At 42.7% G+C, this 21,522-nt stretch overlaps 2 protein-coding genes across 2 annotated transcripts; both read left to right on the forward strand.

Moving 5' to 3' along the window:
* The first annotated feature begins 2,025 nt into the window (after positions 1–2,025).
* mrpl55 (mitochondrial ribosomal protein L55) lies at positions 2,026–11,848 on the forward strand. The gene is made up of 3 exons (XM_029707225.1): positions 2,026–2,221; positions 9,737–9,938; positions 11,567–11,848. Exons 1-3 carry the CDS (start codon positions 2,178–2,180, stop codon positions 11,717–11,719), a joined length of 399 nt encoding a protein of 132 aa, XP_029563085.1. The 5' UTR covers positions 2,026–2,177; the 3' UTR covers positions 11,720–11,848.
* Positions 11,849–12,821: 973 nt separating this feature from the next.
* Positions 12,822–17,859, forward strand: slc5a9 (solute carrier family 5 member 9). The gene is made up of 13 exons (XM_029707227.1): positions 12,822–13,179; positions 13,440–13,511; positions 13,770–13,874; positions 14,040–14,204; positions 14,288–14,393; positions 14,485–14,565; positions 14,738–14,943; positions 15,109–15,244; positions 15,364–15,471; positions 15,659–15,809; positions 16,468–16,636; positions 16,755–16,970; positions 17,128–17,859. Exons 1-13 carry the CDS (start codon positions 13,027–13,029, stop codon positions 17,461–17,463), a joined length of 2,004 nt encoding a protein of 667 aa, XP_029563087.1. The 5' UTR covers positions 12,822–13,026; the 3' UTR covers positions 17,464–17,859.
* The last annotated feature ends 3,663 nt before the right edge of the window (positions 17,860–21,522 follow it).

The raw sequence follows: 21,522 nt of genomic DNA on the forward strand, positions 1-21,522 counted from the left end.
TGGTCCATGACAAGTCCTCAGGGATGTGGACACTGAGGAACTTAAAACTCGTGACTCTCTCTCCAACAGTCCCATTGATGTGGATCGGGGCATGTTCCCTTCTCTGCTTCCTGAAGTCAACAATCAATTCCTTTGTTTTGCTGACGTTGAGGGAGAAGTTGTTGTCATTACAGCACAATGCCAGTTCACTTACCTCCTCCCTATAGGCTGACTCGTAATTGTTGGTTTTCAGGCCAACAACCGTGACGTCGTCAGAAAACTTGATGATGGAGTTGGTGTCGTGCAAAGCTACGCAGTCGTGAGTGAACAAGGAGTATGTATTACTGAGAGGCTTGATGATTGAAGGAAAACATTTTAACCATCCATAATGTATTAACAAACACAAGCCTGAGGAGCACAGTTTAGGGAGCCTTGTTTTCTGGCTACAACATTACCATCATTGAGAAATAAGAATTTATTCTTATCTGACCTGCCTAGTTAAATAAAGGTTAAATAAAAAATAGAAAAATTACCACCAGATAGGAAGCGGCAAAGCAAGAGGAATAACGGGGCTAAAACTGGGCTCTGTACTCCCTGTTCACCCAAGACTCCGTGGCCATGCACACCTCCAACTCAATCATCAAGTTTGCAGACGACACAACAGTAATGGGCTTGATTACCAACAACGGCGAGACAGCCTACAGGGAGGAGGTGAGTGCACTCGGAGTGTGGTGTCAGGAAAACAACCTCTCACTCAATGTCAACAAAACAAAGGAGATGATCGTGGACTTCAGGAAACAGCAGAGGGCGCACCCCCCTTTCCACATTGAAGGGACAGCAGTGGAGAAAGTAGAACGTTTTAATTTCCTCTGCATACAAATCAACAACAAACTGAAATGGTCCATCCACACATATAGTGTGGTGAAGAAGCGCCTCTTCAACCTCAGGAGGCTGAAGAAATTTGGCTTGTCACCCAAAACCCTGACTAACTTTTACAGATCCACAATCGAGAGCATCCTGTCGGGCTGTATCACAGCCTGGTAAGGCAACTGCTCCGCCCTCAACCGCAAGGCTCTCCAGATCGTGGTACGGTCTGCACAATGCATCACCGGGGGCAAACTACCTGCCCTCCATGACACCTATAGCACCCGATGCCACAGGAAGGAAAAAAAGATAATCAAAGACAACAACCACCCAAGCCACTGCCTAGTCACACCGTTACCATCCAGAAGGCGAGGTCAGTACAGGTGCATCAAAGCTGGGACCGAGAGATTGAAAGGCCATCAGACTGCTAAACAGCAATCACTAACTCAGTGAGGCTGCTGCCTACATGGAGACCCAATCACTGGCCACTTTAACAAATGGATCACTAGTCACTTTAAACAATGCCACTTTAATAATGTTTACATATCTTACATTACTCATATCATATGTATATACTGTATTTTATACCATCTATTGCACCTTGCCTATGCCGCTCGGCCATCGCTCATCCCTATATTTATATGTACATATTCCCATTCACCCCTTTTAGATTTGCGTGTATTACGTAGTTGCTGGGGACTGTTAGATTACTTGTTAGATATTACTGCACTGTCGGAACCAGAAGCACAAGCATGTCACTACACTCGCATTAACATCTGCTAACCATGTGTACTGTATGTGACAAATACAATTTTATTTTATTTGAGTCATCCGGGTTAGGGTTTGGCCGGGGTAGGCCGTCATTGTAAATAAGAATTTGTTCTTAACTGACTTGCCTAGTTAAATAAAGGTTAATTAAATTAAATTAAATACCAGCTGGCTCCTCAGGGTGTAGTTCCCTGCCAACAAACATCACAGGAGGACTGAACTACAAACAGACAGAGAATATTACTAGGAATAAATTATAGCTATAATGTATACATTTATGCACGAAGTTGATCATTCATATTCTTTAATAAATTCAAATATATTACATTGTTGTGAAAGGCCGACATTTGATTTGATTCAAACCAGTGACTGCATTCACACACAGGATATCACAAGTAGGAAACATTCGGTTGGTAATTGTTCCCAGACGTCGTTAATTTAGCGGACAACTGCGCATGACTTTCCGACTGTTCTCTCTTTTATGTCTCTAAAAACTTAACAGCGAGATAACTAACATACAAAACAAATTGTATGTTCCGTTGATTAAAAAAAAGCTAAACTCCGACATGTCCCTACTGAAAGTATGGACGTCGCCGAGACTTTTAAACAGGTAAATAAACTACGCGTTGGTTTCGAAGACATTCAATGGGACTCACGTTCGCTAACTAGCAGCTCTGGTCCTGGTTGTTACGTACGGCTTGAGCCTTCTTCAACGCCCTACATATTTCCATAGAGTGGTGATGATAAGTATACCGTGTCCGGAAGCGACTTCACCATTCATTTTCTGTATTCAGTGTTCACTCAAACATCGTTCTAAGCTTTGTTTTACTATTTCAGTTACAGCTGATTTGAGACGGGTGCAACTGCATCCCGCAATTCGGGGCATTCCGGGATCTGCAGGAACCCATCTTTATACTTCTATTGGCCCATTTTTGACTCCAGTATATAGGCAGGAGGCAGTGGCGCTCCAGTACAGTAGATGGCGATAATGCACCACAACGTTGGATGCCACCCGCCTATACACCCCACAGAAGAGCCAGGGCGACAAAGATAGCTATTTTATTATGTCACCTTTATTTAACCAGGTTGGCCAGTTGAGAACAAGTTCATATTTAAAACAGCAACCTGGTCACGATAAAGCAAAGCAGTGCGACAAAACAACAGAGTTACACATAAACAAACACAATCAATAACACAACATCAAAATCTATGTACAGTGTGTGCAAATGTAGGGAGTTAAGGCAATAAATAGGCCATGGAGGTGAAATAATTACAATTTAGCATTAACACTTGAGTGATAGATGTGCAGATGATGATGTGCAAGTAGAGATACTGGGGTGCAAGAGGATAAGTAACAATATGGGGACGAGATAGTCGGGTGTGCTGTTTACAGATTGGCTGTGTACAGGTACAGTGATCGGTAAGCTGCTCTGACAGCTGATGCTTAAAGTTAGAGAGGGAGATATAAGACTCCAGCTTCAGTGATTTTTGCAATTCATTCCAGTCATTGGCAGCAGAGAACTGGAAGGAAGTGTTGGCTTTGGGGGTGCTGCTATGGTGACCAGTGAGCTGAGATAAGGCGGGGCTTTACCTAGCATAGACTTATAGATGACCTGGAGCCAATGGGTTTGGCGACAAATATGTAGTGTGGGCCAGCCAACGAGAGCATACAGGTCGCAGTAGTGGGTAGTATATGTGGCTTTGGTGACAAAACGGATGGCACTGTGATAGACTGCATCCAATTTGCTGAGTAGTGTTGGAGGCTATTTTGTAAATGACAACGCTGAAGTCAAGGATCGGTAGGATAGTCAGTTTTACCAGGGTATGTTTGGCAGCATGAGTGAAGGAGGCTTTGTTGCGAAATAGGAAGCCGATTCTAGATTTAATTTTGGATTGGAGATGCTTAATGTGAGTCTGGAAGGAGAGTTTACAGTCTAACCAGACACCTGGGTATTTGTATTTGTCCACATATTCTAAGTCAGAACCATCTAGAGCAGTGATGCTAGTCCGGCGGGAGGGTGCGGGCAGCAATCGGTTGAAGAGCATGCACTTAGTTTTACTTGCATTTAAAAGCAGTTGGAGGCCTCGGAAGGAGTGTTAAATGGCATTGAAGCTTGTTTGGAGGTTTGTTAGCACAGTGTCCAAAGAAGGGCCAAATGTATACAGAATGGTGTCGTCTGCATAGAAGTGGATCAGAGAGTCACCAGCAGCAAGAGCGACATCATTGATATATACAGAGAAAAGAGTCGCCCTGAGAATTGAACCCTGTGGCACCCCCATAGAGACTGCCAGAGGTCCGGACAACAGGCCCTCCGATTTGACACACTGAACTCTATCTGAGAAGTAGTGGGTGAACCAAGCGAGGTAGTCATTTGAGAAACCAAGGCTGTTGAGTCTGCCGATAAGAATGCTGTGATTGACAGAGTTGAAAGCCTTGGCCAGGTCGATGAAGACAGCTGCACAGTATTGTCTTTTATTGATGGCGGTTATGATATCGTGTAGGACCTTGAGCGTGGCTGATGTGCACCCATGACCAGCTCGGAAACCAGATTGCATTGTGGAGAAGGTACGGTGGGATTCGAATTGGTTGGTGATCTGTTTGGTAACTTGGCTTTCGAAGATTTTAGAGTGGCAGGGCAGGATGAATATAACAGTTTGCGTCTAGAGTGTCTCCCCCTGTGAAGAGGGGGGTGACCGCGGCAGCTTTCCAATCTTTGGGGATCTCAGACGATACAAAAGAGAGGTTAAATAGGTTAGTAATAGGGGTTGCAACAATTTCGGCAGATCATTTAGAAAGAGAGGGTCCAGATTGTCTAGCCCAGCTGATTTGTAGGGATCCAGATTTTGCAGCTCTTAGGACATCAGCTGTCTGGATTTAGGTGAAGGGGGGGGGCAAGTTTCTTCAGGGGGTGCTGAAATGTTGGTAGGGGTAGCCAGGTGGAAAGTTAGGCCAACCGTAGAAAAATCCTTATTGAAATGAATGATTATTGTAGATTTATCGGGGGTGACAATGTTTCCTATCCTCAGTGCAGTGGGCAGCTGGGAGGAGGTGCTCTTATTCTCCATGGACTTTAGTGTCCCAAAACTTTTGGGAATTAGTGCTACAGGATGCAAATTTCTGTTTGAAAAAGCTAGCCTTAGCTTTCCTAACTGACTGAGTATATTGGTTCCTGACTTTCCTGAAAAGTTGCATATCGCGGGGGCTATTTGATGCTAATGCAGTACGCCATAGGATGTTTTTGTGCTGGTCAAGGGCAGTCAAGTCTAGGGTGAACCAAGGGCTATATCTGTTCTTAGTTCTACATTTTTTGAATGGGGCATGCTTATTTAAGATGGTGAGGAAAGCAACTTTTACAGAGCAACCAGGCATCCTCTACTGACGGGATGAGGTCAATATCCTTCCAGGATACCCGGGCCAGGCCGATTAGAAAGGCCTGCTCACTGAAATGTTTTAGGGAGTGTTTGACAGTGATGAGGTGTGGTCGTTTGACCGCGGACCCATTACGTACGCAGGCAATGAGGCAATGATCACTGAGATCCTGGTTGAAGACAGCAGAGGTGTATTTAGAGGGCAAGTTGATCAGGATGATATCTGAGAGGGTTCCCATGGTTACAGATTTAGGGTTGTACCTGGTAGGTTCCATGATCATTTGTGTGAGATTGAGGGCATCTAGCTTAGATTGTAGGACAGCCGGGGTGTTAAGCATGTCCCAGTTTAGGTCACTTAACAGTAATTATAGTTAGTGATGGGAAATCGAGGCTTTCTGAAGGTAGCCTTATGCGCTTTCACCAAATTCTGCAGGAGAACGTTGCATTACTCAGAACTTCTTTATCTGTTCACAATGCACGTTGGTGACATCGGCTGTTCAGCAATAAATAGCAGCATGTGTTTCTCAGATATTTTTTCTCCACTGTTCATCAAAACTCTGTGGTGCGCAGTAAGTCGTTGGTTTTAGAAGCCTATTTAGTTAGTACACGGTGTCGCTCCAGCCTCCTGCCTGTCGGGCACTGTTTTCACGTATTTTATCAAGGGTGAGGGCAGGTGTTTGGTGGGCGGTAGCGAAAGACACTGTCTACCAGTGACCAGATAATACTTTTATTTCCCTATTGACCTACATTCAAAAGTATAACATAAGCATGCAAATGTCATGCTCGAAGGTAGGTGTTTAGTTTAGTTTATTAATTCGACCATTTAAAAAAAAAACAAGCACACATAAAACTTAAAAGCCATACATGCACATTAATAAAATCATCGAGGATAACACAGAAAGTCTGGGACTTATTTCCATTGTGGTCCTCTTGAGACAAGATGGCTAGACAAGATCGAACACAGTATGGCAGTGAAATAATAAAACAAAAACATAGAAGAAGAACATCTATCTCATCATTCCAGTTACATCATAGGGGTTATTCATATGGGCACATAAGACATCAAACATATTTTTACTTTATTTTTTAAAGCTGTCCAGAGAGGGTGTTGTTTTTATAGGCAGAGGCAACTCATTCCATTCTGAGGCTCAAGTATACAAGAAAGTACCTTTCTCAGCAACACCTGATCTGGTGCTGTGATTGTGTGCATCCCTAACACGAGGAAAGTAATCACTTAGATATCTGTGCGCAGGACCATAAATACTCCTGTAAACCAAACCTAGTCTAATCTGGGACACCCTAGCCTCAACAGGCAGCCAGTTTAGTTCCTGAAAGCAGCTCCTGCCTATGTGAGTATGTGGACTCACCTTCAATACTACCCTGATCAGCTTATTCTGGGCTATCATAAGTTTAGATAAGCCCCCAAACCAGGAAGTACTAGCATAGTCAAAATGGCATTGAATGAGGGCAGTAGCTAGCACTTTCATGGAGTCCTTATCAAGCAGCTTGGACTTTCTAGCCAAATACTTAGTCCTGGCATTAACCTTCCCGAGCACCTTATTGGCCATGCTCACATCTCCCAAGCTTCCATCAAGGATACATCCCAAGTAGCTAACAGAGGTTTTAGTAGTCAGCACCTCACCCCCTAACTCCGCTCTGATTTCAGACGACCTACACAATTTAGGTCTGGATCCAAAAATAATTGCTTCAGTTTTCCCTAAGTGCAGAGATAGCTTATGATCTCCAAGCCATTTGCTAATGTTAGTAAGCTCTGTGCTAAGTATGCTCTCCAACATATTTTTACTTTTGTGAGACACCACATTTACATTTTAGTCATTTAGCAGACGCTGTTATCCAGAGCGACTTACAGTAGTGAATGCATACATTTCATACATTTTTTGCCGTACTGGTCCCCCGTGGGAATTGAACCCACAACCCTGGCGTTGCAAACACCATGCTCTACCAACTGAGCAACACGGGATACTGTGTCAGACTCTACCAGAAGTGTAGAGTCATCCGCATAAAGAAAAAGACGGCAAGAACAAGCATCTTTCATATCGTTAATATACAATAAAAACAGCAGAGGCCCAAGCATGCTCCCCCTGCAGAATGCCACAACTCATTGGTTTTGCCTGAGACAGTGAACCATAAACCTCTACTACTTGCTCCCTTCCTGATAAATAGGACTTTACCCAGCCTAGAGGGATACTGCTTAACCCCAGTGCCTCCAGTTTGGAGATTAGGGGACAGTGGTTAACTGTATCAAAGGCCTTCTGTAGGTCAAGCAGTACCAGTACGTTCATGCAGGAACCAATGGGGTGCTAATAGATCTCCTTAAATATAAGTCATCTGATTTACTTGATTTAGTCTGCAGTTGCTTCCTCCATTTTAGGACTACTGATTTAATTAAATGTACCCATTAATTGTTGAAGAATATAAATGTCTCATGAGCTTAGTTCAACTGTTGTACCCCATCAGAACCCAAAATATAAGCTTGTTTCACTCCAATGTTTGGAAACAAAGCAAATGTAAACAAACAATATATAGCCTCAACATGGTTAAAACTATAATTTTTATACCATGGATTGTCCATCCTTGGATCCATAGCTCTGTCTATGAATTTGAGAGCCCTATCCCTCAGATTTTTACTGAAATGGGTGGGAGGATGCTTTGTTATTGTTTCAAATGCTGATTGCCGCTTTATTCAAACTTTTCGCCGGCATCTCCTGATATCGGAGCATAAAAACTACAATCTGTCTCCTATATTAGCCTAGTGCGCATGGGCCAAGCACGTTTTCACCGGTTTTCCCTGGCTAAACTAGCTGGCTAGATGAACTATGCTAGTTTGTCCTCATTGCCAAACTTCATAAATACAGCACCCTCAATTTCAAATCACATTTGCTAGTTATACAATCAACGGGCAGCCTCTCCCCACTTGGCTCAATGGGATATGTAGTGATTTTGCCAACACAGCCAGATATGTACACAGTCTTGTTCCCTTAACCTTTTTTGATATTTATTGATTTAAATCTGCCTTTATTAATATAATGAGTAATTCAGGAATGACAGGAATGAATTGGCAGGAGAACTGGAGAAAATAGCAACTCAATAGAGAGCAATGACTACAATGAATAGCTGAGTAACTTCTGGGCACAAAGGGTCCGCAGAGCTCCTCACCACCACTCTATTCTCCCCATCATACAATATGTTCTTCAGATTTTGTTTTGTGATTGGCTTCAGTATATTCACTGACGTAAAGACGGTACTAGTGACAAACCTTCTCTGTATGCATTGTCCAGAACAAGTCTGGCGATAAGCAAAGTCCTCAAAAGTGGTTTATTTCGTATTTCGGAAAAACGACGGCTTGCGCTTAGAGAGAAATTGGCCAGCACGGACAAACGAAGGTAAACTAAATATACATAGTATGTGGACACCCCTTCAAATTAGTGTATTCAGCTATTTCAGTCACACCCGTTGCTGACAGGTGTATAAAATCGAGCAGACAGCCCTGCAATCTCCATAGCTGAATATTGGCAGTCGAATGGTCGCAATGAAGAGCTCAGTGACTTTCCACGTGGCATCGTCATAGGATGCCACCTTTCCAACAAGTCAATTCATCAAATTTCTTCCCTGCTAGAGCTGCCCTGGTCAACTGTCAGTGCTGTTATTGTGAAGTGGAAACATCTAGGAGCAACAACGGCTCAGACGCGAAGTGGTAGGCCACACAAGTTGGCAGAATGGGACAGCCAAGTGCTGAAGCGTCTGTCCTCGGTTGCAACACTCACTACCCAGTTCAAAACTGCCTCTGGAAGCAACGTCAGCACAAGAACTGTTCGTCGGGAGCTTCATGAAATGAGTTTCCACAGCCGAGCAGCCACACACAAGCCTAAGGTCACCATGCGCAATGCCAAGCATCGGCTGGAGTGGTGTAAAGCTTGCCGCCATTGGACTCTCGAGCAGTGGAAATGCACTCTCTGGAGTGCTTCTACATGCTTCACCATCTGGCAGTCCGACGGACAAATCTGGGTTTGGTGGATGCCAGGAGAACGCTACCTGCCTGAATGCATTGTGCCAACTGTAAAGTTTGGTGGAAGAGGAATAATGGTGTATGGCTGTTTTTCATGGTTTGGCCTAGGCCCCTTAGTTCCAGTGAAGTGAAATCTTAACGCTACAGCATACAATGACATTCTAGACGATTCTGTGCTTCCAACTTTGTGGCAACAGTTTGGGGAAGGCTCTTTCCTGTTTCAGCATGACAATGCCCCTGTGCACAAAGCTAGGTCCATACAGAAATAGTTTGTCGAGATCGGTGTGGAAGAACTTGACTGGCATGTATAGAGCCCTGACCCCATCAAACACCTTTGGGATGAATTGGAACACCGACTGCGAGCCAGGCCTAATCGGCCAACATCAGTGCCCGAGCTCATTAATGCTCTTATGGCTGAATGGAAGCAAGTCCCAGCAGCAATGTTCCAACATCTAGGGAAAGCCTTCCCAGAGAGTGGAGGCCGTTATAGCCGCAAAGGGGGACCAACTCCATATTAATGCCCATGATTTTGGAATGAGATGTTCGACGAGCATGCATTGAAGGCTAAAGCTGCACGTAACGCCCTGGATCAGAGCTAGCCAGCTAACATGTATGACTGACAGCTTGGGATGAACTAGCTAGCTAGTTTCTGAGTACATTTGCATTACGCTTTTATATTAGTTTCTAAATCTTAATCATTTGAACATTGCCAATGTTTTGTCTTTTTAGACGTCTACAAGAGGTGGTTGCCCAGAGGCATTTCCTTGCTGCATCAACTCTACACACAGCGACCACCCAGCACAACTCCAACAAGACATCAATTGTACGATGCAGTCGACAGAAGTATGAAAGAATGTATCCTGTGTTGCTCATACAACCGGACGGTTCCACAATTAACATTAGGTACAAGAAGCCCAAGAGGATACTCATGGTAAGCATCCTTGAACTGGAGACAAATTGAGAGAATGCCTTTTTGGATTGATAAACTCAGCAAAAAAAGAAACGTCCTCTCACTGTCAACTGCATTTATTTTCAGCAAACTTAACGTGTAAATATTTATATGAACATAAGATTCAACAACTGAGACATGAACTGAACAAGTTCCACAGACATGTGACTAACAGAAATTGAATAGTGTGTCCCTGAACAAAGGGGGGGTCAAAATCAAAAGTAACAGTCAGTATCTGGTGTGGCCACTAGCTGCAGTACTACAGTGCATCTCCTCCTCATGGACTGCACCAGATTTGCCAGTTCTTGCTGTGAGATGTTACCCCACTCTTCCACCAAGGCACCTGCAAGTTCCTGGACATTTCTGGGGGGAATGCCCTAGCCCTCACCCTCTGATCCAACAGGTACCAGACGTGCTCAATGCTATTGAGATGCGGGCCCCTCACTGGCCTTGGCAGAACACTGACATCCCTGTCTTGCACGAAATCACTCACAGAACGAGCAGTATGGCTGGTGGCATTGTCATGGTGGAGGGTCATGTCAGGATGAGCCTGCAGGAAGGGTACCACATGAGGGAGGAGGATGTCTTCCCTGTAACGCACAGCATTGAGATTGCCTGCAATGACATCAAGCTCAGTCCGAGGATGCTGTGACACACAGCCCCAGACCATGACGAACCCTCCACCTCCGAATCGATCCCGCTCCAGAGTACAGGCCTCGGTGTAACGCTCATTACTTCGACGATAAATGCGAATCCGACTATCACCCCTGGTGAGACAAAACCGTGACTCGTCAGTGAAGAGCACTTTTTACCAGTCTTGTCTGGTCCAGCAACTGTGGGTTTGTGCCCATAGGCAACACTGTTGCCGGTGATGTCTGGTGAGGACCTGCCTTACAACAGGCCTACAAGCCCTCATTCCAGCCTTCTCACAGCCTATTGCGGACAGTTTGAGCACTGATGGAGGGATTGTGCGTTCCTGGTGTAACTCGGGCAGTTGTTGTTGCCATCCTGTACCTGTCCCTCAGGTGTGATGTTCGGATGTACTGATCCTGTGCAGGTGTTGTTACACATGGTTTGTCACTGCGAGGACGATCAGCTGTCCGTCTCCCTGTAATAGCACTGTCTTAGGCGTCTCACAGTATGGACATTGCAATTTATTGCCCTGGCCACATCTGCAGTCCTCATGCCTCCTTGCAACATGCCTAAGGCACTTTCGCATAGATGAGTAGGGACCCTGGGTATCTTTCTTTTGGTGTTTTTCAGAGTCAGTAGAAAGGCCTCTTTACTGTCCTAAGTTTTCAGAACTGTGACCTTAATTGCCTGTAAGCTGTTAGTGTCTTAACGACCGTTCCACAGGTGCATGTTCATTAATTGTTTATGGTTCATTGAACAAGCATGGGAAACAGTGTTTAAACTCTTTACAATGAAGTCTGAAGTTATTTGGATTTTTACGAATTACATTTGAATGACAGGGTCCTGAAAAAGGGACGTTTCTTTTTTTGCTGAGTTTACATTTTTGCCCCTTTTGACTATTCAGGAATCCTACATTTGAATGCTAATCAGACAAATTATGAGAGTGAATTTGATTATTTTGTGTTGTATCCCTTCAGATGCCTGTGGACATCAGTACACTCTCAGAGGAAGAAAGGAAAATCAGGATGCGGAAGCGGGATCCCGAGAAGGGAGTTGTTAAGCAGAGGACGGTGGAATTCAAAGACGATTTCAAAGTGGATGATTACAGCAAGTTTTGGAAGAAGTTATAGAGCCTGTTGTAGTTATTTAACTTTACTGTTCTGCCTTGACTGTGTGTGTATATATAATATTATTTGTAGATGTACATCTTTATCCCATATTGGTAATAAAATAATACATTTTATTCACTTAGCTACATATATAATTTTGTGACCATATATGTTTATTTATTTTTATTTTTATTATGAACACAACAAATACAAATTGCAGAAATATACCAACAAGAGTACATAAACCTAACAGACGGGTATTACATATCGAGATTAATTTTCAATTTGTCAAACACTTTTATGGTGCGTATTCCTTTTTTGTTTTTACATTTACTCTTCATTTCAAAATAATATTTAAAGTCTATCTTAAATAATGTGAAGAGGGGCTTGTTCTCTGCCCACTTCATTTTATGGATAAACAAATGAACAATGAAAGTTAAATCAGGGTCCATATCATTTGGATCAAAATAAAACCTTATCAGATTCTCTCAGATTAACATTAATAGTCGTTTCTTTTCAAATTAAATCTTCTAACTCACTCCAAAATCTTCTGACATAAGAACAGTCCCAAAATAAATGGTCAAGAGTTTCTGGGTCACAACCACAAAATACACATTTGTTATCAATAGCTATTTTAAATCTGTGTATAATAAAGGTCTTTACAGGGTAGATTCTATGAATGAGTTTGTATGATACTTCTTTCACCTTATTAGATATACAATATTTACCAGACAACAATGAGACTTTGTTCCAGTTCACTTGTCCTAGGGCTGCATTCCAGTACATTTTAGCAGAGGGAATAGTAACATATTGACATAGTTTCCTTATATACATGTTATTACATTTATAGTTTAAAATGTCAATTACTTCTAATTGTATTGAGGCTACAAAATCCTCAACAGTTCCACTTGGAGTATCGTTATATTCTCCTAAAAGAAGAATAGCACCTTTAGGGACAACTCTAACAACAATTTGGTACTCCTCAGGAGTGAATGTAACATTGTGTGTTCTCATGAAGTCTTGATAATCATATAGTTGGCCATCATTATTCAAGAATTGTTTAACCCAGATAATGTTGTCAAACCAGTTCTGGAACATAATAGTCAGTATGTTTGTTAGCTGTCCAACAGAGCATACAGCACACACATACACATCCTATGGATTTTAGGAAAATGTCACCATTGAAATCTTTCCAGGAAGCATCCTTTACAAGCTGATAGGTATTTCTGAAGACTTTCCGGTTTATATGTGACCAATGAATGGGGTTCCTTACTGTCTTGATAAGCTGATTAATTATTGACTTGCTTCATGCTAGCCTCAAAGTTCACATGGTTTTCTATGTTTTTGTCAAAATGACTTCAACACCTAGTCTTGCGACAACGACTTCTGTGGCTGAATTACATGAAAACTTTGCGTTGGAAGCTCTTGATATTGTTGTGGTCGTGGTATACTTCATCTTTGTTCTTGTTGTGGGAATATGGGTAAGTAATAAACACTCCTATTACCTGGTGGATGCTTTCATTGTATGAAGAGGGCAGACTGGTACAATGACCTAACACTGAAGTAGTACTGTGGAGATTAATTCATCAGAATTCTTCCTCTCACAAAATCTGTTGTTCAAATAAATGCAATATTGACTAAATAAGAAGTATAAAGCAATGTCATTGAGAAGGCTTTGCTGTAACTAATATCTACAGACAGTATAGTTTGATGTATGATGTAAATGAACTCTTTATTGCAGTCTTCTGTCAGGGCAAACCGTGGGACAGTGGGTGGATACTTCTTGGCTGGAAGATCCATGACATGGTGGCCTGTAAGTAGCCTGAGATTTTGATGGTATTGAACTCAAATAAACTCTATGCATTGAACTGAACATTAGTGATGAAATTAGTATGTCAACTAGATAAAAAGTTAATCATGATCCAGACTATTAAGTATTATCTATTTTAAATTAGGATTTTATTTTTATAACAGTAAACAATTGGATGAAAATAGTTGATACTGATAATAGCTATCTATATCCAAAGATAAAAATGTATTAAATGAAGTAAATTTTGTTCTGCTGTCTCAGATTGGGGCCTCTCTGATGTCCAGTAATGTTGGCAGTGGTTTGTTAATTGGACTAGCTGGCACTGGAGCAGCAGGAGGCATCGCTGTTGGAGGGTTTGAATGGAATGTAAGTAATATGTTAAGTGCATTGTGAAAAAACATCAAGATGATAAACAATGGAGAGGAAATCGAGTTATTACAGTTTGGCAATATTCCATCAGGAGATGGACGCCCTTTATTTGAAGACCTATCCACAGTATTTCAGCTTAGAATAAGCTTTCATGTTTCACAGGCAGCTTGGGTCCTCATTGCTCTTGGTTGGATCTTTGTGCCTGTTTACATCTCCGCTGGTGTGGTAACCATGCCAGAGTACCTGAAGAAGCGGTTTGGGGGCCAGCGCATCAGAATCTACATGAGTGTTCTCTCCCTCATCCTCTATATTTTCACCAAGATATCAGTAAGATCCTCATATAAAAAAAACAATTTTTCATAAGGCAATTCAGGGTGTTAGTTGAATATTCTTGTTACCTCTGCTGACAGACAGACATCTTCTCTGGCGCTCTGTTCATTCAAGTGTCCCTGGGCTGGGACCTCTATCTCTCCACAGTGGTGCTTCTTCTAGTAACTGCCCTCTACACTATAGCTGGTAACTTTTCAACATAATCTACCAGTCATTTATTCATTCATTACATGGCATTGTTTGTTATTGATTACCATTGGCTGTTAATTGATTGCAGGGGGGCTGACAGCAGTTATCTATACAGATGCTTTGCAGACGGTCATCATGGTGATAGGCGCATTCGTACTCATGTTCATAGGTACTGTTTTTATGTCTTCTATAGTATAAGTTCAACAGTATACAGTATATACATCTAAATATGAATTTGTCTAAAACTACTTTAGTATCATAGTATATAATTATTTTATTAATTAATGATTGGATGATTTATTGTATTCATTTTCAAACTGACCCTTGAACTTTATCTTTAGCGTTTGACAAAGTGGGTTGGTATGAGGGTCTGCTGGAGCAGTACAAGGAGGCCATCCCCACATTGACTGTGCCCAACACTACATGTCACCTACCCCGGTCCGATGCCTTCCACATCTTCAGAGACCCAGTGACGGGGGATCTGCCCTGGCCTGGTCTGCTGTTTGGCCTCACGGTGCTGGCCACCTGGGTGTGGTGCGCTGACCAGGTATGAGATGGAACTTTTGTAGTTGACTTGCATTACAGTCAAGTCTAAGGTGTTATTTTGACTTGTTATTTAGGTATGTTACAGTAGACCATTACGAAGAATCCCACATTTTTGGTGAGGCGGGAGATTTCCTCACGTAAGTGACCTTGTCCTAACCTGCTCCAGGTGATAGTGCAGAGGTCTCTCTCAGCCAAGAACCTGTCCCATGCCAAAGGAGGCTCTGTGCTGGGAGGTTACCTGAAGGTCCTGCCCATGTTCTTTATCGTGATGCCTGGAATGATCAGCAGAGCACTTTACCCAAGTGAGTTCTCACTTTGTCTATGCTAAATCCAATATACAGCAATGGTATTGCCCTTGTTCAGAAGTTGTATAGTATGTTAATGTGCTGTGTATTACTATATTGTCTCTTTATGTCTGCAGATGAGGTAGGATGTGTTGACCCCATTGAGTGCCAAAGAATCTGTGGAGCCACCGTGGGCTGCTCCAATATTGCCTACCCCAAACTAGTGGTAGAACTTATGCCTGTTGGTAAGACATCCGCACGCACGCGTGAACACACTGAAAACACACTTACTATTGATCCTATTTTTGAAAAGGTTCAAATGTGTCATCACTGTATGTGTGTCTATGTAATTTTCTGAGGATGTTTGTATTTTAAATTTGACTCGCCCAATTTCACTCTTCAATCTGTTATCTCTGTGTCTATCCTCTCCAGGCATGCGGGGGTTGATGATTGCAGTAATGATGGCTGCCCTCATGTCCTCTCTGACCTCCATCTTCAACAGCAGCAGCACCCTGTTCACCATGGACATCTGGCAGAGGGTCCGGCCACAGGCCTCCGAGCCAGAACTCATGGTAGTGGGCAGGTAGGTAACGCCATTAAAGAAATGTACAGCAATGTCTTCTAAACATGAGTCAAAGCCAGTTGTTTGACAATAGCTGTGTCTAAACATGCCCAACTTCCTCAGGTTCTGCTTTTGTTTACTCCAGGCACTGTTGTATTTTGTGCTACAATTCCTTTGAGTCCCCTGTGAATAATAAGCTTAGTATAAAATCGCATAACTAAACCTCAGAAGACATTATACAAAATCTATACAGCTTAATAAAAGTGTCAAGAATTTTCATTTTTACCCAAATAACAAGTGATATAATTTTTTTCTCAAACAATAATACAAAATGGATGGAGCAAGCATTATTTGTTTTGTGGGATTCCCTGTTGCAAATATTGCCTTGTTTTGAATGCAAGACTAAAGGTATATATCCCATTAAGATGTCTGTTTTATGGAGGCAATTTAAGTTTCCCTGCCCCATAATCCAAACCCATGACCTCTGGTCCAAAGTCCAATGCTGAATATACTCAATACGGTTACATTTACATACTAGAAAACTTGATCAGGATTTTTCTAAATTAAAACTATTTTAGTAAGGCAACGATTCCTAACAAAAGTAACCAATGTAGGATTCATTATACAATACTTTAAACTGAAAGAACCCTCACCTCCTGTCTGTGGTCATCACATGCAGGGTGTTCATCTTAGTAATGGTGGTGCTCAGCATCCTGTGGATCCCCATTATCCAGTCAGCCAACAGTGGACAGCTGTTTGACTACATCCAGGCCATCACCAGCTACCTGGCTCCTCCCATCACTGCTGTCTTCATCATGGCCATCTTCTGGAGGCGTGTCAATGAGCAGGTCAGATCAAGGGTTTCATGCCATTATTTGTTTGTATGTCATAAAGCACATTGTTGAGATTTGATATAAAACACTGTCCCTTTGTGTGTGCGTTCAATGTGGATGACCGTTAACACAGGGAGCCTTCTGGGGTCTGATCGTGGGCCTTGCTGTTGGCTTGGTGCAGATGGTGCTGGTGTTTGTGTATGGCACCCCATCTTGTGGAGAGATAGACATACGGCCAGCCTTCATCAGGGATGTCCACTACCTGTATTTTGCTCTTATCCTCCTGGCTCTCACTGGCCTCGTCATCACTGCTGTCAGCCTCTGCACTCCGGCCATTCCAGAGCACCATGTAAGAGTGCCACATGTACTAATCATAAACATTAAACTGACTTGCAAAATATATGCTGTCACTTATGAGATTCATTTCAGTTAAAAGAAAAGAACATGTTCACATTTTGTTACATGTTATAACCTATTCATTCTTCCCCTCTTCAATCCCCCTGCAGCTCCATCGCCTGACATGGTGGACAAGACACAGCAAGGAGCCACGCATTGACTTCAATGACCCATGGACCACAAAGCCCAGGACACCACCCAGAACTCCTGACCCCACAGTTGGGGAGGAGGCTGCTGTGGAGGCCGGGCCATGCTGGAAGCGTACTGGAATGTGGCTGTGTGGGCTGTCTGGGCCTGAGAAGAAAAAGTTAACCCTGGAGGAGAAACATGCCTTGGAGTTAAAACTGACCAGCATTGAGGAAGAACCAATCTGGCGGAATGTGTGCAACGCTAACGCCCTCATACTACTCTCTATCAATATCTTTATGTGGGGCTACTTTGCCTGAGTTAATATAACTCTCCTTTTGATTATAGATATTCTTGAATCACATATTGTTTATTGAATTACTGATCACACTCAAAATGCTAATTAGTTTACAATTAGAATGTCAAACAATAATGGTAATGTTGTTTTTAGTTGTTGGGATTTAGACTTTTTATTGCCAAAACTGTAATCTGTATGTGTACTCTTTGATCAGGGTCAGTAGTTAGGTTTCCATTCAATTGGTGACAGATTTTCATGTGGATATTCTAAAATCCGCATAAAATCAAAATGCACATTTTCCTACCATAGATGCGTTTCCATCAAATGGACTTGTTGCACATAAAAGGCTGTGCGTGATGACGTATTGGACATAAAATACCTTTTGCGGTTATGTACTGAATAAAAAATACACGTTAAATGGGTTTCCATCGCATTTTCAAAATATTGCATTAAATAGCGAGTGTGCACACTGGTATTGGCACGTGCGTCTAGCCAACAGTGCTATCTGTGTACAAAACATCACAACCGCAAGGCTCTCCAGAGGGTGGTGATGTCTGCACAACGCATCACCGGGGGCAAACTACCTGCCCCCCAAGACACCTACAACACCCGATGTCACAGAAAGGCAAGACAATAACCACCCGAGACACTGCCTGTTCACCCCGCTTCCATCCAGAAGGCGAGGTCAGTACAGGTGCACCAAAGCTGGGACAGAGAGATTGAAAAACAGCTTCTTTATCAAGGCCATAAGATTGTTAAACAGCCACAACTAGCACAGAGAGGCGGCTGCCTACCTACATTCTTGATATCATTGGCCACTTTAATAAATGGAACACAAGTCACTTTTATAATGCCACTTTAAGAATGTTTACATGTCTCGCATTACTCATCTCATATGTATATAATGTATACTGTATCCTTCACTATATATTCTTTACTATCTATTGCATCTTAGCTGCTCTGTCACTGCTCATCCATATATTTTATGCTTATATATTCTTATCCCATTCCTTTACTAGATTGTGTGTATTAGTTTTGTTGTGGAATTTGTTAGATATTAGCTGTTAGATACTGCTGCACTGTCGGATCTAGAAGCATAAGCATTTCGCTACACTCGCAATAACGTCTGCTAACCATGTGTATGTGACCAATAAGATTTTATTTGAGTTGCGGACCCCATTTTACCCTCGAATTAGCCTCAATTTGTCTACAAGTTGTCACAAGCGTTCCACAGGGAAGCTGGCCGTTTAAGATACCTCAATAGAAAATGACTCGCGTAAAAGTAAGTCACCCAGTAAAATACGATTTGAGTAAAAGTCTAAAAGTATTTGGTTTTAAATATACTTAAGTATCAAAGTAAATGTAATTGCTATAATATATTTAAGTATCAAAAGTAAAAGTGTAGATCATTTCAAATTCCTTATATTTAGCAAACTAGACCGCACCAGTTTGTTTTTAATTTACGGATATCCAGGGGCACACTCCAACACATAATTTACAAACGAAGCATGTGTGTTTAGTGAGTCCGCCAGATCAGAGGCCGTAGATGACCAGGGATGTTCTCTTGCTAAGTGTGATAATTGGACAACTTCCTGCCCTGCTAAGAATTCAAAATGTAAAGACTACATTTGGGTGTCAGGGAAAATGTATGGGGTAACAAGTACATTATTTATTTGGGGATGTAGTGAAGTGGGCTCTCCTCCTTGGCAGATGTAAGGCGTTTAAGCATGTTAACCCTTGCAAGGCTGCCGGCCCAGATGGTATCCCTAGCCGCGGCTTCAGAGCATGCGCAGACCAGCTGGCTGGTGTGTTTACAGATATATTCAATCTCTCCCTATCCCAGTCTGTTGTCCCCACATGCTTCAAGATGTCCACCATTGTCCCTGTACCTAAGAAAGCAAAGATAATTAAACTAAATGACTATCGCACAGTAGCACTCAACTCTGTCATCATGAAGTGCTTTGAGAGACTAGTCGAGGATCATATCACCTCCACCTTACCTGCCACCCTAGAATTTCTTCAATTTGCTTACCGCCCCAATAGATCCACAGACGATGCAATCACCACACTGCCCACTGCCCTGTCCCATCTGGACAAGAAGCATGTATACCTATGTAAGAATGCTGTTCATTGACTATAGCTCAATGTACCCTCCAAGCTCATCATTAAGCTCGAGGCCCTGGGTCTGAACCCCACCCTGTGCAACTGGATCCTGGACTTCCTGACGGGTCGCCCCCAGGTGGTGAAGGTAGGAAACAACGCCTCTTCGCTGATCCTCAACATTGGGGCCCCACAAGGGTGTGTGCTCAGCCCCCTCCTGTACTCCCTGTTTACCCATGACTGCGTGGGTAAACTCACGCCTCCAACTCAATCATCAAGTTTGCAGACGACACAACAGTAGTAGGCTTGATTACCAACAATGATGAGACAGCGATAAAGGGAGGAGGTGAGGGCTCTGGGAGAGTGGTGCCATGAAAATAACCTCTCACTCAATGTCAACAAAACTAAGGAGATGATCGTGGACTTCAAGAAACAGCAGAGGGAGCACCCCCCTATCCACATTGATGGGACCGCAGTAGAGAAGGGGGAAAGCTTAAAGTTCCTCGGTGTACACATCACTGACTAACTGAAATGATCCACCCACAGTGAAGAAGGCACAACAGCGCCTCTTCAACCTCAGGACGCTAAAGAAATTTGGCTTAACACCTAAAACCCTCACAAACTTTTACAGATGCACAATCGAGAGCATCCTGTCAGGCTGTATCACCGCCTGGTACAGCAACTGCACCGCCCACAACCGCAAAGCTCTCCAGAGGGTGGTGCGGTCTGCCCAACACATCACTGGGGGAAAACTTCCCACCCTCCTGGACACCTACAGCACCTGATGCCACATGAAGGCCAAAAAGATCATCAAGGACATCAACCACCCGAGCCACTGAGGTCTGTACAGGTGCATCAAACCTGAGACCAAGAGATTGAAAAACAGCTTCTATCTCAAGGCCATCAGACTGCTAAACAAACAGCCATCACTAGCATATGAGAGGTGGCTACCAATAAGACATAGATTAGTAATCACTGGCCACTTTTAGAAATGGATCACTAGCCACTTTAATAATGTTTCCGTATCTAGCATTACTCATCTCACATGTAGAAACTGCACTCCACACTATTCTACGGTATCTTAGTCACTTTTAAATTGTTTTTACATATTGCATTACCCATCTCATATGTACAGTTGAAGTCGGAAGTTTGCATACACCTTAGCCAAATACATTTAAATGCAGTTTTTCACAATTCCTGGCATTTAATCCTAGTAAAAATTCACTGTTCAGTTAGGATCACCACTTTATTTTAAGAATGTGAAATGTCAGAATAAAAGTAGAGAGAATGATTTATTTCAGCTTTTATTTATTTCATCACATTCCCAGTGGGTCAGAGGTTTACATACACTCAATTAGTATTTGGTAGCATTGCCTTTAAATTGTTTAACTTGGGTCAAACGTTTCAGGTAGCCTTCCACAAGCTTCCCACAATAAGTTGGGTGAATCTTGGCCCATTTCTCCTGACAGAGCTGGTGTAACTGAGTCAGATTTGTAGGCCTCCTTGCTCGGACACACTTTTTCAGCTCTGCCCACAAATTTTCTATGGGATTGAGGTCAGGGCTTTGTGATGGCCACTTCAATACCTTGACTTTGTTGTCCTTATGCCATTTTGCCACAACTTTGGAAGTATGCTTGGGGTCATTGTCCTTTTGGAAGACCCATTTGCGACCAAGCTTTAACTTATTGACTGATGTCTTGAGATGTTGCTTCAATATATCCACATAATTTTCCTGCCTCATGATGCAATCTATTTTGTAAAGTGCACCAGTCCCTCCTGCAGCAAAGCACCCCCACAACATGATGCTGCCACCCTCGTCCTTCATGGTTGGGATGGTGTTCTTTGGCTTGCAAGCCTTCCCCTTTTTCCTCCAAACATAACGATGGTCATTATGGCCAAACAGTTCTATATTTGTTTCATCAGACCAGAGGACATGTCTCCAAAAAGTATGATTTTGTCCCCATGTGCAGTTGCAAACCTT

This window comes from Salmo trutta, chromosome 22, assembly GCF_901001165.1.
Source record: "Salmo trutta chromosome 22, fSalTru1.1, whole genome shotgun sequence".
NCBI classification, from domain to species: domain Eukaryota; kingdom Metazoa; phylum Chordata; class Actinopteri; order Salmoniformes; family Salmonidae; genus Salmo; species Salmo trutta.

Excerpts from the sequence above, each read along its gene's own strand:
- mrpl55 (XM_029707225.1), top strand. The coding sequence starts at position 2,178 with ATGTCCCTACTGAAAGTATGGACGTCGCCGAGACTTTTAAACAG. Across the intron at positions 2,222-9,736 it reads TCGCCGAGACTTTTAAACAG|ACGTCTACAAGAGGTGGTTG; the intron begins GTAAATAAACTA and ends TTGTCTTTTTAG. Across the intron at positions 9,939-11,566 it reads AGCCCAAGAGGATACTCATG|ATGCCTGTGGACATCAGTAC; the intron begins GTAAGCATCCTT and ends GTATCCCTTCAG.
- slc5a9 (XM_029707227.1), top strand. The coding sequence starts at position 13,027 with ATGGTTTTCTATGTTTTTGTCAAAATGACTTCAACACCTAGTCTTGCG. Across the intron at positions 13,875-14,039 it reads TTGGAGGGTTTGAATGGAAT|GCAGCTTGGGTCCTCATTGC; the intron begins GTAAGTAATATG and ends CATGTTTCACAG. Across the intron at positions 15,810-16,467 it reads GAACTCATGGTAGTGGGCAG|GGTGTTCATCTTAGTAATGG; the intron begins GTAGGTAACGCC and ends CATCACATGCAG.